The sequence below is a fragment of the Macadamia integrifolia genome, unplaced genomic scaffold (assembly GCF_013358625.1).
Source record: "Macadamia integrifolia cultivar HAES 741 unplaced genomic scaffold, SCU_Mint_v3 scaffold2478, whole genome shotgun sequence".
NCBI classification, from domain to species: domain Eukaryota; kingdom Viridiplantae; phylum Streptophyta; class Magnoliopsida; order Proteales; family Proteaceae; genus Macadamia; species Macadamia integrifolia.
In genome coordinates, this window is record NW_024868741.1 from 48976 (window position 1) to 65743 (window position 16768).

At 37.0% G+C, this 16768-nt stretch overlaps 2 protein-coding genes and 1 long non-coding RNA gene across 3 annotated transcripts in view; 1 reads left to right on the plus strand and 2 right to left on the minus strand.

Moving 5' to 3' along the window:
* LOC122066587 overlaps positions 1 to 1571 on the plus strand; it is a 4944-nt gene extending 3373 nt beyond the window's left edge. The window contains exons 4-5 of the long non-coding RNA XR_006136401.1: positions 1255 to 1364; positions 1488 to 1571. This is a non-coding gene — a long non-coding RNA (uncharacterized LOC122066587). The remainder of the gene's footprint in view (positions 1 to 1254; positions 1365 to 1487) is intronic.
* A 7606-nt stretch (positions 1572 to 9177) lies between these two features.
* LOC122066585 (probable aspartic protease At2g35615) lies at positions 9178 to 10512 on the minus strand. The gene has a single exon (XM_042630414.1). It carries the CDS (start codon positions 10510 to 10512, stop codon positions 9178 to 9180), a length of 1335 nt encoding a protein of 444 aa, XP_042486348.1.
* A 2645-nt stretch (positions 10513 to 13157) lies between these two features.
* LOC122066586 (probable aspartic protease At2g35615) lies at positions 13158 to 14524 on the minus strand. The gene is made up of 2 exons (XM_042630415.1): positions 14134 to 14524; positions 13158 to 14103 (listed from the first exon to the last, which is right to left on the minus strand). The coding sequence occupies exons 1-2, from the start codon at positions 14515 to 14517 to the stop codon at positions 13201 to 13203; spliced, it is 1287 nt and encodes a 428-aa protein (XP_042486349.1). The 5' UTR covers positions 14518 to 14524; the 3' UTR covers positions 13158 to 13200.
* Positions 14525 to 16768: the final 2244 nt, after the last annotated feature.

Genomic DNA, 16768 nt, shown 5'->3' on the forward strand with positions numbered 1-16768 from the left:
CCCCCCCCCCCCCCCAAAAAAAAAAAAAAAAGAAGTTTAGGCGACTGCAACTCTTAAATCTGTTTGTTTTACTACTCTCTGCTCTGGAAAACAGGACAGGCCATGTACCTTATAGGAGCTCAAAGCTCACCCATTTTCTGCAGAGCTCTCTAGGTGAACTTCTTTTCTTCTTCTCTTTTGGAATTTATTCCATACTCTGTGATTTGCATTTTATACTCTAGGATAGGGGAGTCCATGGATATATGCTCCTCTGTTTTGGGAGTCTCAGTCTATCATTCAACAATTCCTAGAATATCTTATTCCTATGGACGTCCAGTCCATGAACTATTTAATGGAAAAATTATCCAAATTAGCCAAATCAAGGCCCTTGATTTGACTAAGTTTATAAAAATATCTGAAACGGGGGATGCAGCATCTTGTTTCATCTTCTTACAGATTGTACCTCCCCCTTTCTCTCTTAAAAGAATTGGGGGAAGAAGAATCTATCCTTATACATAGAATACCATTTTATCATTTATAAGCCTTTGGAGGTCTTTCATTTTCTAAATGAAAATGGCTAAAACATTCATTTCACATTTAGTTGCGTTTTGTGACTAAAATTCCAGAATCCTTTTTCATAAATAACATATTTATTTGATCCTTGGTTAGTAAGGGTCTATTTAGGTCAGTTCATGAGATGTCACATTATCATATTCTCCTCTATTGACTGTTTAAGACTAATCTGAACCTAAAATACAGGAGGAGACTGCAAGACTCTCATGTTTGTTCAAATAAGCCCAAGTGTTGTAGACTTGGGAGAGACCATATGCTCACTTAAATTTCCTAGCCGTGTCTCAGGAATTGAGCATGGCCCTGCCCCCAAACAGGCAGTCCCCACTGAACTTCTCAAGTACAAACAAATGAAAATGATTTGTTCTACTACAACAATGATAAGAATGAATAGAACTAGAGGTAAATGTTTAGTAACCAGGGTTTTTTCCTTTAAGACCATAAATGTAGAATTTATCTTGATTTATTTTTTTTCTTTTTTGTATTAGGTTGAGGACTAAAGTCATGACGATTAAGGGTAAAAATCCTTTTCTCTCTCTCTCTCTCTGTTTGTGTGTGTGTGTGTGTGTGTGGCATAGTGGATGGATGGTATCATAGCTGGTATATGGCATGAAAAGTTACCTTCTTCTAAACCTTTCTAAGATGCCTGCTATAATTCCGTCATTCCTTTATTAGTGGACTGGTTTTGATACTTTCTGGTTTCAGGATGAGTTGTAAGATGCTGTGTTGCTTAACAAGCAAGATCTTCTTAATGCAATGAAAGCTGCGGAGATCACTTATAAGCTTGGCCTTCTCTCTCTCTGCCAACGTCATTGGTAAAATGCATTTCTGGTTTGCATCTCACTAATTGATATTATTGTAGTCAATTTTTTTTTTCTTATTCTTTTTTGGAGGAAATATTTTCCAATGGTTTACTATGATCTTTTTAATTTTTTCAGGTACATCCAGAGTACTTGTGCAACCTCTGGAGAGGGCCTTTTTGAGGGGTTGAACTGGCTCTCCAACAACATTGCTAACAAGGCTAGTACTTGAACTAATACCTTTGCTTTTTCCAGTGTAAATGACTATATTCAGCCCCTGGTATGGAGCCTTAACATTACTGTGTAGTTAATCAAGGTTTTTTCTTGCTGTTTTAAGTTTGCTTTTACATGTTTTATGTGTGATATGTATGTTCCATCTATCTAATGGCTTTACTCTTCTTACTTGTTTCTAGGCCTGAGGTGAATATAAGCTGTGCTTCAACAAAAGAGGGTGTGCTATAAATGCAAGATTTATACTTTGTAGCTCTTGTATTTCTTTTCTTTTCTCCCCTCCCCCCTCTCTCTGAAGACAAGTATAGGCTTTGGTTTTGGTGGTCAGAACGGTTCCTTGGCTTTCTTGACTTTGTGGTAGCCTTGTAATAGTTTAGATGGATGGTTAGCCAGAATACTTTCATCAAGTTTCCCTACTAGCTTCTTGGTTTGTATCCTATTCTGAAATCAACATCAAGGACATGTAAGAAAATTATAATTAAAAGAATACATCTATGTATGAGGTTCTGTTTTAACAATGTTTGTATGCCTGTATCTTTTCCATATTCTGTTGTTCTGTGAATGAATTATTATAGTATAGTATGTTGAATTACCTAGCATCTCTGTCATTTTTCTGAAGAGATTTTTTAGATTTTAGGATATGCTCCACTGCAAATTATCATCCTTGTCATAACTCCAAGTCGTTCAGCATTACAATTTATTTGGGCAGGATGTGAAGGTGATTTACCTAGAAAACCAATGATATACGTATTAGTTAAGGGAGAATTATGAGTCAACATATAGAGTTCATAAGGATGTTTATGAGCTAATAAAACAAGACTGTTCAAATGAATATGCTATAATGGAGGATGGTGGACCAAAAAAGATAACTTCAGATAACTTCAGTGACTTTATATTCCACATTGTTGCTTGATGATAAAATTTACGACTTTGATATGAAAATATTTGAAAGCTTTTATGTTTCATAAAAAAAAAAATAATAATAATAAATAATAAATAAAAAATAAAAAATAAAAAATAAAAAATAAAATTTGAAAGCTTTTGTGAAGCAGAGTTGTTACGCACTCTTAAATTGCAGAATGAGTGTGGAAGCTCCATCAAGCATGTTCCTCACAATTTGTTTGTGAAATTGAGATTCTAAGAATGTTGGATTTGAGTTCTACAGAAATCAAGGAGTTGCCAACCTTTTTTTGCAACTTGAGACATTTACGATACCTTGATGTCTCAAACACCCGAATGAGAAAATTGCCAGAATCAGTGAATAAACTCTATAATCTAGAAACGTTGAAGCTCAATTAGGTGATATGGATACAATTCACAAGCTGGAGTTCCAATGGAGATCATCAGAGTAAAGGTGCGACAAAATTTAATCTTATTGGGCCAGATCTCTCAATTGAACATTTAAAGAAAATAAGGTATGGTGGTGAGAGCTTTCCAAATTGGTTGTCATCGGAAAAATTCTACAGATTTAAAGTTATCCACCTAAGGAACTGCAATTGCACCCTTCCAGACCTTGGAGAACTCCCTTCCCTCATGTCATTGTACATACATGAAATGTATAAATTGAAAGAGATAAACCATGAGTTTTATGGTGCTTTCTTAAAATTAGAGGTACTAGAAATTGATGGAATGCCTTGCTTGGAGGAATGGACAACAATCAAGGAAGATGACATGCCTAGTCTTCATGAACTTACTATCGTTGAATGCCCAAAGCTGGCTACTCTTCCAGAGTTGGCGAATCTCAAATCTCTTAAACATTTGAGAATTACACTTTGTCCCGAAATCCAATCTTTTCCAGGTTAAAGGTTACCGGAAAGTCTTCAATCACTGACCATTACTGAATGTGCGAAACTCGAAGAACAGTGCCGGAAGGAAGAAGGAAATGAATGGTGTAAGATAGCAGGTATTCCTGAAATCTGGATAGAGTACCAACAGATATCTCATAAAAGAAGCTAGTGAAGAGCCGACAGGTAAATCTCAGATCTATTAAAGAAACATCCAAGCTCAATAGGGAGTCAATCCTTCCTCAATTTACTGTTTAATTTTATGTCAAAATATTGTTAAGGTATTTGTATTATTGTTTTTAGGATAATTTACAACGCCACCCTCTAGAGAATGTCACTATTAGAGAGACACCCCTGTATAGTACCAAATTACACTTAGACACCCTGCCGTCCATCGTTAAGTGAGGAGTTAAAATGATTGTGGACCCTATTGATTAAAACACATGTTTGTCCCCTTAAAAAGCATTAGATATGGTGGAAGGAGCAATCAAAGTTTATGTACTCCTTCAAAGGTCAAGATGCAAATCTTCGTTAAGACCCTCACTGGGAAGACCATAACCCTCGAGGTTGACAGCTCGGATACTATCAACAAGGTTAAGGCTAAGATCTAGGATAAAGAGGGAATCCCCCCCGGACCAATAGCGTCTGATATTCGCTGGAAAGCAGCTCGAGGACGGTCATATGAAGGGTAGTGGATCTGCATTATAGAACAATGTATATGAGGCTGATTATTTATTCTGATTTTCATTTCTATTATTGCACGAAAATTTTGTAAGAGGTGACTGCTGTAATAAATTGTTTTTGAAGGGATGCCATTCATCTCAAAGGAGGAAAAGAATTGTTTCCGGAACTGTGTTTCTTTATGATTTATTGTACTCTTGTAGATTGGTTTACAGGAAAGTTGGACTTCGAAATAGAATCCCTTCATTCTGAGCCATTAGATTTGCCTTTGTAGTTTATGTAATCTTTAGTAAAAAAATGAGAAGAGAGTTACAGTTGAGAGAAGAAGAAGGGTTAGGGTTAAGAAGAAGGGGAAAACAATTTGGGGAAGAAGGGTTAGATGGGTATAATAGATACATTACCTTTTGCAAGAGCATTTTGGTATTTAAAAAAATATACAGTAGTTGACATCAACATATAAGGTATATCCCGTAACAATGACTGACGGCAGGGGGTCTAAGTATAATTTGGTATTATACAGGGGGTGTTTCTCTAATAGTGACATTCTCTAGGTGGTGACGCTGTAAATTTCCCTTGTTTTTAAGCAATTTATAATTTATTTTTGATGAAATGATAATACTATGTTATTACTGGCATTGCTGAAAGAACATGATTGACAAAGTGTATAGAAAAGAAAATTTCTTAATTTAAACAAAAGTCATTAGTCTTATGCTGTGATTTTCCAGGGCAACAAGTAGTTCATTAGAAAAGATAATTTCTTAAGTTTTCAACACTGATCCAAAGATAATTTCTTAAGTTTGCAACACTGATCCAATGATGTATGAGGAAGCAGTATCATTACAAAAGATAATTTCTCAGTTGCCAAGTTCAAGTACAAATCTTGGCTCTTCTGAAGAATAGTTGAATGTACAATTTGTTCTTATCCCTTTCAAAAATGGAGAAATGTTGACAAAGTAACTAGAGCATACAGAGCTCGAGTTGGGTTTTGTGGTCACTTGTAGGAATTCTCGTGTGTACATCTTGATATGTGTTTCCATTTTTAGAATATTTGTGGAAATAGTACTGTGTGTGAGATTCCTTGTAGAGTGGAATCAATCTTCAGTGTTGGGAAGGGTAATGGGTGTGAGTTGTAATCTTCTTTTTCTTGTAATTTCTGTGTCTTTGCATCGTGCCTGTTATTTCTGCTTGTCTTGTTCTCTGTGAATGGGCTGATTGTCCAACACAATTATCTGCTACATTGTGCTTACAGACTTCTATTATCTTATATTTAATTAATATGGTTTGTATGGTCAATTCTATAACTATGTGGATGATACACAAGGACTGGTTTAGCTTTGTCAGATTAGAATTTCTTCTATTGTGCTTAAAGATTTTTATTTTTATTTATTTATTTGTTAATTTATTTTTTTTACAGGTTATTTGAGGGGTGTCAATGGGCCGGGTTGGCTGGGTTTTAGAATCCTAGTCCAACCCTAAGGTCTCTTAACTTAACCCAAGCCTAGTTGGCCTTAGGTCGGGCTGAGATGCTCAACCCAGGCCCAACTCTGATGGACCCTGATTAAGCTAGGCTTAGCCCAACCCAGTCCATCTGTACTTTTGGTTACTCGTTGCTTGATCTCCATGCTTTGCAAAGGCTAAAGACCCAGGTTTCCATGTATTTGTAGATTGTGGACGTCTATATGTAGATTGTGGAAAACAAAGACTTTTTACAGATCATTTTCTACAAGTATCCATTTATAATTATTAACATATTTATATTATTATGTACTTAATATACATGGTTGGGTTAGGTTGAGGCCTCAACCCAGGCCCAACCAACCCGGCTTGGGCCTGAAATTCTCAACCCTAGGTCACTAGATCAATGGGATGAAACCTTAGCCCAAGCCTTGTTCGGGCTCACGGTGGATTAAGACGGGTTCGGAAGGACTAGGGCTGATCGGGCTTTTTTGACACCCCTAGGTTATTTGTTTGGTCAAAGCAACTATCCAATCTCATATGAATTTATCTTCCATTTTGAGTACTTACAATATCTAGCATGAAAGACATCAACCCTCAACGTTAACATTCCAGACATTAAGGGTTGAGCTCAAGAAATTATTGTCCCGAGTTCTCAGTCCATGATAAATTATCCAAGTCCCAGGCTATTTTAATGAATGTTAGGCTTTAACTGGATCGATATGGAACAACAGCCAGGTTGGGCTCTTGGCTCAGCCAAGACAAGCAAAGCCTGTACAGCCCAAATATTCCTTGACCCAGGTCAGTCTCTGGATCCATCGAAGTGTGTAGCATGGTTGCGCTTGGTTGACTTCATTGCAGCCCATGCCAGACCAAAAGTCAATCCTTCTAGGTTTTTTAAACAATTATTATCATTAGGATTGGGATCGTTACCTGATTGCGTGGTTATTGCATCAGTACAAGATCAATCAGAGGAGGTGCAATGACATCCAATCAAAGGGCATATGTTTTCCACATATGTCTCAACATAATATGTAAATATTTATCAATATGTTTTGAATATTACATTATTTCTTTATAAAACCCAAGGAATTGGGAATAGGCATTCAAGACTTAGAGAATGGGCATAATTATATGTATTATGTTGCTATATATAGGGATAGAGATAGGCACGCCACCCGCATGCCACACGTTAGCAAGCAGCGCCAATGGGGGTGAGAGACAGGGCATCATATACAGGAGGGGGTCAAAGGGAAAAGAGAGAGATAGATGCTACTCCCACAAGTTTGCTGCATGTGGTCAACGTTCTCAACTTTTTCTTTTTATTATTATTAGTTTATGTTAGATCAAACACCAAGAAACACGAATAAAGAGAGACAATAGATCCGTACGACACAGAGATTTAACGAGGTTCACACACCAGGGTGGTGTGCTACGTCCTCGGGCGAAGAAGAAGATGATTCACTATGCAGAAGAAAGATTACACCCTAGTAGCGGCGAGGAAAAACTCGCCCTGAAACCCTAGCTTCGTGAAAACCCTAGAATACAATGACTCTCAACAAGCAACAGTACATTATATATATATACTCCAAATAATGGTTCGACCCATCGGGTCACGGTCGATCCGGTCGGCCCAAGCCCTCTGCTTCCATCACAGATCTCAGAAAAATTCCCATTCGAGTCGCCACCAAAATATGTCGGATCAGGTCAATCTTCAAAACGGGTCAAGAATTCGAGACAAACTTAACAGTTTAGAGCTTAGACGAGCTATTAAATATGAAAGGTAGGTTGAAATAAATACCTTAACCCCAATCTTATCTGGAATGAAATCCTCTCAAGTTATAGATATAGGTATTAATGTCCATATTGGTGACCGCCAAGGAGATTTATGCTTATGAATTTTTTATTTTTTCAGAAAACTATGTATTATCATTATCTTGGCAACCAAACATAGTCTTGGTGCATTTTGATGAAGAGAGAAAAAATTGGGAATTGTTCTAAGTCCTCCATTATCTTGGGTGTTGTTTTGTCCACGGCTTAAGACCATCTCCTAGATGTGACCACGATCCTTAATCATGTTCCTTTCTTTCCCTTGGAAAAGTTAACACTTTAAGGGTGAAAATGTAGATGCCTTTCCACCCATGGAGCTACTTCCATAATTTTACCGAATGGAGGTTGAAGTGGAGTATAACCTAATTATTTCCACCAAATCTATGAATCAATCTCATTTGTGGTAAGGGAAGGGTTAACCATTCAAAGACTCCTGTAATGACACTCACTACAATAGGTTTATGGTTTCTTCTTGTGTTTTACAACTCAGCTTGCGGCTTCCATTGCTTCCACTTCTTAATGGTGATTTGGTTCGTGGATGTATAATTTTTTTTCTTTATAGCTTCCCCGAGCCTTTCTTGTAAGGGGCTCTTTTCTTTTCCTCCACTTTTGATGATTAAATTGATTATTCACTCAAAATATGATCGCAATTCTCTAGTCCCTCTCAAAAAAACAATAGAAAGGCCTTACTTGGATCTGTTTTTTTGATGAGCTGATCTGTGGTACGGAGGGCATCCCTTAAGCATCTAGAAGGAAAAAATGAATGTTGAGGGATGTTAGAAGGAAAAAAAAAAACACTAGCCCAATTAACTTTAGGATCATTATGAGGGATATTTAAAAAAAAATAATAATAAATAAATAAATAAAAATAAAATTCCTTGATAAAGAAAAAGGAATCTATTGCAAGAAACCATGAGACCCAACCACTATAAGACAAAGTTATCTTTAAGGTCATTTTTCCTCAACCATTGCTGTTATATTTTGATTGAAAAACGTTTGCCAGTATTCCATATGCTAAAGTGCCTATGCAAAAAATAGGCAACATGTTTCCTCTCATGTTGTTCTTGCACACCCACATGGGATCAAGGACAATCTTATAATACAAAACCTATGCTCTTTACTGTTTTTCAGTTCACTTATTTATTTATCAATTAATTTTGAGATTTTTTTTTTTTTTGATAAAAATTAAACTTGGGAAACTAAAGCCACATATTGGGCGGGGTCAATTGGGGAAGTTTGGCTTAGGTTGGGCCGTCCCTCGCATGACTTGGGTGCAAAATTACATTGGTATAATACAGAAAGAGGGTTCCCCATGCCACGAGTGTTGGGGGAATTTCCCATATCACAACAATAACAGTGTAAGGAATGGTATCATACATGAGGTCCCATTGTCATAAGGCATATTGTAATTTGTGCTTGTGGGAATTTTTTTTTCCATTTAAAATACATTAGTAAAAGAAGTCCATTACATAACCCCAATGGGATAGCCGAGTTGGTAAGGGGCCTTCGTCTCAAGAATCATGTCGATTTGAGTTCAACTCCTCTTACCTCTTTGGGGCCAATCACCTCTTACCTCCTTGGGGCCAATCGCACAAGGTGCTCAGTGCTCTTCACTGCTTTCAGTGAAAGTTGGATAGTTCTCATTTCCCAATATGACTCGGTAGGCAGGCCAAAGACTTGATACCTGTCGTTGGCCAAAAAACAAAAGAGGTCTATTACACATTCAAGGATTATGACATACAAAGGACACAAGCACACAAGGCCCTCTACCCATTATGCAAGAGAACTTCCTCTCATTTTGTTTTTATTAATACAGAAGTAAAGAGAAAACCAAAAAGCAATGTTTCTTAGTAAATGCAAACAGAACGGATTATAGACAATTGTTTTCCATCAAGATCAAACCCAAAATTGTAGAACTGTTGAGCCATAGTACCAATCATGCTTGGCTCATTGCGACCATCAGTAGGAAGGAAAGCTAAGCAAAAATTTGAATAATCTACTTGGATGAAAATACTCCATCTCTCTAAAACAAGTTCAGCATTTCCTTTAAAACGGATGGTCATAGTAGGAAATCCATTTAAATCCTCTCCAATACTTCCCTTATAGCATAACTCCCCTATTTGTCTTGGTGGAATTGGTTGGACCTCAAATCTTTCCATTGCCTTTGATATTGCAGTTAATATCAAATCATGTACTTCTGGTGGTAGAAATGTGTATACTGTGCCACTATCTAAGATCACATTCCCATATGGATTGAATGCTCCTCTTGGAATATCAAGACTTAGTGATCCGACTTTAATGACAGCAATCTTGATTCTGTAATACCCATCATCATTATTGAAGGGAGTAGAGAAGCCAGATATATGTGAATCTTCACCCATGATCAGATTTCCTTTGGAAGATGGATCACTTATGTTGCCCATACAATAAGAGAATTTTGGTTTTGTAATGGAACGTAATTGAGAGAGCAGTGACAAATCGATCTCAGCAAGCCCTAGAATTCCATCAAATAGGTCACCAACTGTAATGTGGTTGTTAAAGCCACAACCAAATGTCACATCCCTTACAGTATCCATTACATCTCCTTCAGAGTCCTTGAATGATAGGATCTCTTTAGCAAGATAGCCATGGCTATAACTTTTATCAACATATGAAATGTTGTAAGTACACCGATTATTGCTATCGCAACCCATACCGGGAGCTAATTCGCAATCATCTAAACCGCATGTTAAGGTGTCATAAGTTCTTGACTTGGTACGATCATAGATGTTACTAATCTGTGGCATACAATGCTGGCAAGGTCTGCATTGGATCCATAACAGATGACTACCAGTATCAAAGACAGTGAAGACATCAACCATTGGTTCACCAATTGTGACCTTTGCTAGATACCAATAGTGATCAAGAATAAGATCAGTTCTGTATTTGTCAACTCTTTTGGAAGATATATAGGCATGGCGTGCAATTGAGCTTTCATATAACCTCGCAGCTTTGTCCCAAAAAGTGGTATTGGGATTATAGAATGGAGAAAGTGGAGAGTCATGGTGTATGAAATCAACTGCGAATCGGGGGTGTTTAGGATTTGTAGCAGTAATGCTGTCGATGGTTAAGCAAGGTGAAGATATGAAAATGGTGAAGGATAAAAAGATGAAGAGTTCATAGACTAAAACGGCAGTGGTCATTGTGGAAGGAATGTAAACAAGAAAGCTGAATGAGAATGAGAGTGAGAACGAGAGAGGGTCATATAAGGTCGAGGCACAGGAGTTTATATGAATAATATAATATACGGAAAAAGAACGCTGCTAGTCTGGTGTTGCTTATGTTTAGACACAGGCATATTCGAAATGACCATACTCCCCACCATTGTGGGCTAAAGATGCTTCCACGCATTGAAGTTGCCTAATGAATGGATCCACTGGGCGGAGTCCTCTCATTGTCAGGGAATTTTACTTACACCCCTATTTTCCTCATTGTTTTCTCCGCTTTTCTCTCCCCTTATTAATTCTTCACTTCCCCTCCTATTTTCTCTCTCTTTTTTCGTCACTCACACTTTCTCGGTCCCTTCTTTCACTCTTATTCTTCCTATGTTCCCTCTAGCTCTCTTTCTTCTCTTCTACCAATTGCCGCAACACTCCCTTTTTCCTTCTACACCTACCCTAACTACCTCTCTTTTCTACTCTCCCTCTCCCTCTCCCTCTCCCTCTTTTTCCTTCGATGCCGCCCTTTCCTCTTTCCTCCTTTTTCTTCGGTTTCTTTCATTTCTCCTCTTTTTTTTTTTTTTTTTTTCGGTGGTAGTCACAGCCGGCTTTTAAAACTCGTAATGGGTATCTGCCGATCGGGATCGGTATTGGATTGGATTGTACCGATTACCATTTTTTTTTTTCATATATATTTTAAACCTTGTACCTTTTTGTCTTTATACTTCACTAGTGGATTGGTATCATTGCCTTGGCCGATACCGATCCAATCCAAGTAATCTTGATGGATCCGATCTGATTTTTAAAATCTTACTACTACATAACTAATCGCCTCTGTTTTCCTTTTTGACAATTATTGCTCTCACAAAAAAAAAAAAAAAAAAAAAGAATAATATATTATAAAGAGAAAGAACCCTGCTAATTGTAGGAAACAGAGAATGGATCCACTGCTCATACAATCACCTAGTTGTACGAGTGAACATCCAATACCTTTTCCATTTTCTGTCATACATGGATGAAGAGAGTTATATTTAGAAGCAAAAAAACAGGTGTTGGATGCTTCCTCATACAATCAGGTGATCGTATGAGTAGTAGGAGTCCAATGAATCTTCACGTAAGTGAAGTGGGACTCCAAATTCACGTAAGCTAGAATCTTGACACAACTTTATCTTTTAAATATTTACAAGATTCGAATAAATAAATAAAAAAATAAGAATCCCAATAAATAGGGAAAATGTGTTCTCCTTTGATTTCGATGGCAATCGCATTCTTATTAAAATACTAGAGATTATCTTAATAAGGGTAATAGAGCCACCATCCAGCCTTGCTTTGATAACAAAAGCTATCAAATGTCTATACTTTAATATTTTAGGCCAAAACCAAGTGGCATGTAGGGGACAATAGATTGTCCAAATAGAATCCTCCTTAATGTATTTAAAGTACATCCAATCAACCCCTAAAATCTTACTCTTAGATACCAATGTTCAAATGAGCTTTAAAATCCCCCTTGCAAAATTTACAACTTTGATTCTTTTTAACCTAAGCCTCCTCTCATTTGGAGGGGCATATTGATGCCCAGTTGATGGTGTGAATGATTTTGTTATTGTGAGTGTTTTTCCACAGAAAGGCACTCATCATGATTTTTTTTTTTTTACTAACAACCGGTATCCAAGCCTTTGGACTAACTAGTCCCATGGGCCCATATTGACCCCACAACCTCATGAACTAAGTCATACCGGGGTTGAATGAGAACCATTCAACTTTTATATTTGAAAGCAGTGAAGAGCACTAAAAACCCCTGTGTGAGTGGCCTAATGTGTGTCTAGTGGAAGTCGAACTTAGGACGTCCGAGTTTAAGGCTCATACCAAGTTCATTGCTCACCAACTGTGATACCCCCTTGGGTTAGTCCAATAGTTGTAAGAACTCTGTGTGACTGATTTAATAAACACCAGCCTACCAGCATAGGATAGGAATCTAGCATTCCAATGTTAGAGATGAACCGGAATAACGTCCGATCTTGTTTCTGGATTGAGTGAAAAAGGGCAATATGAATTGTTCATCTCTGTGATGGGTAAATCCCCATGGAAAAGGAGCAACTTTCGTCTAGTTTGTGATTGGATGTAACAATTAAGATTTTCTCTCAGATAAATCTCTCTTGATAGATCTCTTCTTGTTCTTCAGTCTTCAGAGAATGCAGCGTTGTATTGTTGTAAGTTTCCTGTTTTGAACATTTCCTGGAAGTAGAACAAGTTATAGATCTTAATCCAGGCAAGGCATATCTCTGAATCTTTTTCCTAAGATTACCTAGACCAAGATTTGCACGACATGGATTCTATCTTTGGTCTTCTTCGATCGAAACCAGTGCACCTTTCTATTAGTCCATGTTTTGATTTCACTCATTCTCACACTGAAACTAAACCGATGAAACTAAAAAAAAAAACTGATCTAAAGCAATTCATGTTTTGATTTCACTGATTCTCACACAAATAAACCAATGAAACTATACCAAAACCACCAAAACCAATCCAAAGCAACCAATTGACACCCCTAGTATTTACACACCGATACAAAGAATGAAACAAACTGAGAATTCTCTAAAAATATTAAATCATCTTATTTATACCCATCATGAAATAGAGAACAAAAAGGAAAATATTAATTAATTGCATAGTTTAGTATGGGATAATTGAGCAAACAGAACGGATAATAGACAATTGCTTGGTATCAATATGAAACCCAAAATTGTGAAACTGTTGAGCCATGGCACCAATAATGCTTCTCTTAATGGAACCACCAGTAGAAGCGAAAGCCAAGCAAAATCTTTCCTTCCCATCATTGATGAAAATACTCCATCTCTCTAAAACCAGCTCCGCTTCTCCTTGAAAACGAATTGTCACAGTTGGAAATCCATTCAAGTCTCTGCCAATATTTCCACTGTAGCATGACATCCCTGGTCTTGGAGGTGGTATTGGTGTAACCTTGAAGCTTTTGATTGTCTGAGATATAACATCTGATAGTTTCTTATATACTTTTGGTGGTAAAAATGTGTATATGGTGCCACTATCTAAGATCACATTCCCAGGAGGACCAAATAGCTTTGGAGAAAGATTAAGACTTTGAGATCCCACTTCAATTTCAATTGGATTGACATGATAATGGTTATCAAATGTGATGGGAGTAGTTTTGCCACTGGTTTCTGCATATGGACCAATGATCACATTACCTTTAGAAGAAGGATCACTTGCATTGCCCAAGCAATAAGAAAATTGTTGGGGTACATCACTTTTAAACTGAGAAACCAGTGACAAATTGGTTGCAGAAAGGCCTAATACTCCAGGCAAATGGCCTTGAGAGGAGTTGTTGTTGTCAATACCACAACCAAAGGTCACTTCTAAGGCTACCCTACTTCCATCAGGGTTAGTGAGCATTATTGAATCGGTGCCAAGAAAGCCATTGGTATAACTCCCATCAACATAATAGTTACGGTACCGACACACATTATTGGCATCACAATACGTATCATGATCTGACATGCAATTCAAAGAGCCGCATGATACGTTGGTAAAGGTTTTTGACTTGGTGTGATCATAGATTGATCAAGTCTGTGGCTTCTGATTCTCGGAAGGGTTGCATTGGATCCATAAAAGATCACTACCGGAATCAATGACCGCGAAGACATCAACCCATGGTGAGCCAAAGGAGAATTTTGCAAGGAAGAGGAAATTATCAACATTAACATCATGGGACTTACCTAATCTTCTATTGGAAGCTATGTATGCATTGCGTGCAATTGAGCTTTCATATAATCTCTCAGATTTGTCCCAAAAAGTGGAATCAGAATTATAGAGTGGAGAAAGAGGAGAATCGCGGTGGATGAGATCAAAGGCGAATAACGGGTGTTTAGAATTTGCGTCAGCGGTGGTAATGGATGATAAGAAGGTTAAAAAGAAGAAAATGAAGATTGCATAGAGTGAAAAGGAAGTTGCCATTGTCTAACCAAAGAAGAAAGCTGAATGAGAGTAGAAGATGACTGCAAAGATTCATAAATATATAGAGGTAAACTACTATAAAGTGGCGTTTGGAACAGCTAGCAACAACATTGAGAGTAGTTTCACATTAATATTTTCATGATTTTAAAAGATTTTTCCATCAAAAAAATAAATATCTTGAAAGATTTTAAAATAGATGCATTAATCACCTACCATATGTAGTTGCAGAGAGTAAAACTAGGCCAGTTGTTGTTAGTAAGACTTCCCATGGTGTTAACTCACAAGATGTCAAAATATCTTTAATTCCTTGTCTATCCAACTCCCTTGGATACTCTTTCCAAACTCAAAACACAAGATCTCTATGGAAACGGCTGTAGGGAATTCCAAGCTAACAATTCAAAGAATATTTTGTTTCATTGATTGTGTTTTTGGAGATTACAATATTACAATATATAGGTCAAATAAATAACCCTAGTCATGAAGGATATACAAGGTAGAGAATCATTCTCAATTGATCTCTATATAGAAACCATTGAAAGATGGTATGGTTCCATATAGGGTCCAATCTCAATAGGAAAGATTCCAATGGAAACCATATCACATGTGATATGGGATTCAAATGCCAAAGTATGCATGCGTTGTTACAAGCTATCGACCCTAAGCTTTATATATAGAATGCTGAGTCATCCCCCACTAGGGTCATGGACAGGGGGGTCAATAAGTCGGTTTGGTCCGGCTTTGGTCTGGATTCAGTTGATTTCATGTGGGAATGATGAAATCGAAACCAAACCAATAAGGAAATATCTGTTTTAGTTTTGATTTTGGTATTGGTTCGGTTTGACTTTAATTCGACTTTTTCTTTCTATCTGTTTGTAATCGAGTTGATTTCAACTTTGATCGAATTTTTGTTCGGTTTACCATGAAAATTTATATAAAATTACACAAAAACCTGATTTTTTATGAGTCGGTTTTGGTTTCTTTTTAGTTTGGTTATGGTTTCGTTTAGTTTCCTATGCGACTTAATCTGGTTTTGGGGTCATAATATCTCAAACCGAAAACAGCCCAATTACAATTTGATCAAGTTATTTTCGGTTTGATCCAACCAATTTTACCAGTTCAAACTAGGTTTTTATGAGTCCGGATCAAGTTCATTATCATACAATATTTTATCAACACCTGGGCTCCACTTAATCTCTCTCTTTTTTTTAATTGGTTTTTATTTTTTAGTGAAGTCCAAGTATGAATCAAACACCATACGAAAATCATGATCCGATCTCAGGCTTCCTGCGCTCGAACTCTAAGATGAAGAGTGCATAGAGTGAAAAGGAAGTCGCTATTGTTTAACTAAAGAAGAAAGTTGAATGAGAGTAAAAGAGGACTCTAAGATTCATAAATATATAGAGGTAATCTACCACAAAAGGGGCTAGGAACCATGTTTGAAATTTAAAATGTAACCGTAAGCGTACGGATCAGTGTAGCTACGGGTCGAACACAGGGAGAGCAGCCACTTTATTTTTTATTTCTTTTAATAATGCGAAAGTGAACTGATTAATGGTTGTGATCTAATTATAACTACCGTCCTAAAAATAACGTCCTAACCATTCGTCATCTAAGAATTTAAAGACGCAAGCCACGCAATTAAAATTAAATAAATAAATAACTAAAAATAAACAACCCACGCAATTAAAAAAATAAATAAATAAATAAAGGAAAAAAATGCTGAAATAAAAATAAAGTAAAAGAAAGGGGATAAAGCTAGAGAGAGACTCACAAGTAGGTTTCTCTACTTAGCCCAAGGGATGCATCATAATATGAGCTTCCCTACTGGACCAGAGAGTCACTCTTACAAGGGTTACTCTACTTGGCTTTAGGGAAAGGGAGACAATTAAAATAAAAGCAATAAATTGATGGTTCTATGGCTAGGAGGGGCAAAGCCAACACATACACTAGCCATGAACCTTGGGGGAAAGGGATAACAATAATGTAATGACTGAAAATAAAAATCCTACATTAAGAAAGAAATGGTAGTCAGAAGAGGGAATGAGAGGGGGGAGAGAAGACTACTGAAAGAGCCTACTTACTTGAATCAATGCTTGAACTTGAAAAAAAATTGCTCCACGGCTCGTGATCTTGTCACCTAGATCTAAGCCTAGAACTATAACTTAAAAAATTACAACTCAATTGCATAAATCATAAACATAAAAAGGCTGAATAAAAATAAAAGAGTGCTTGCATTAATTGACATAAAAAA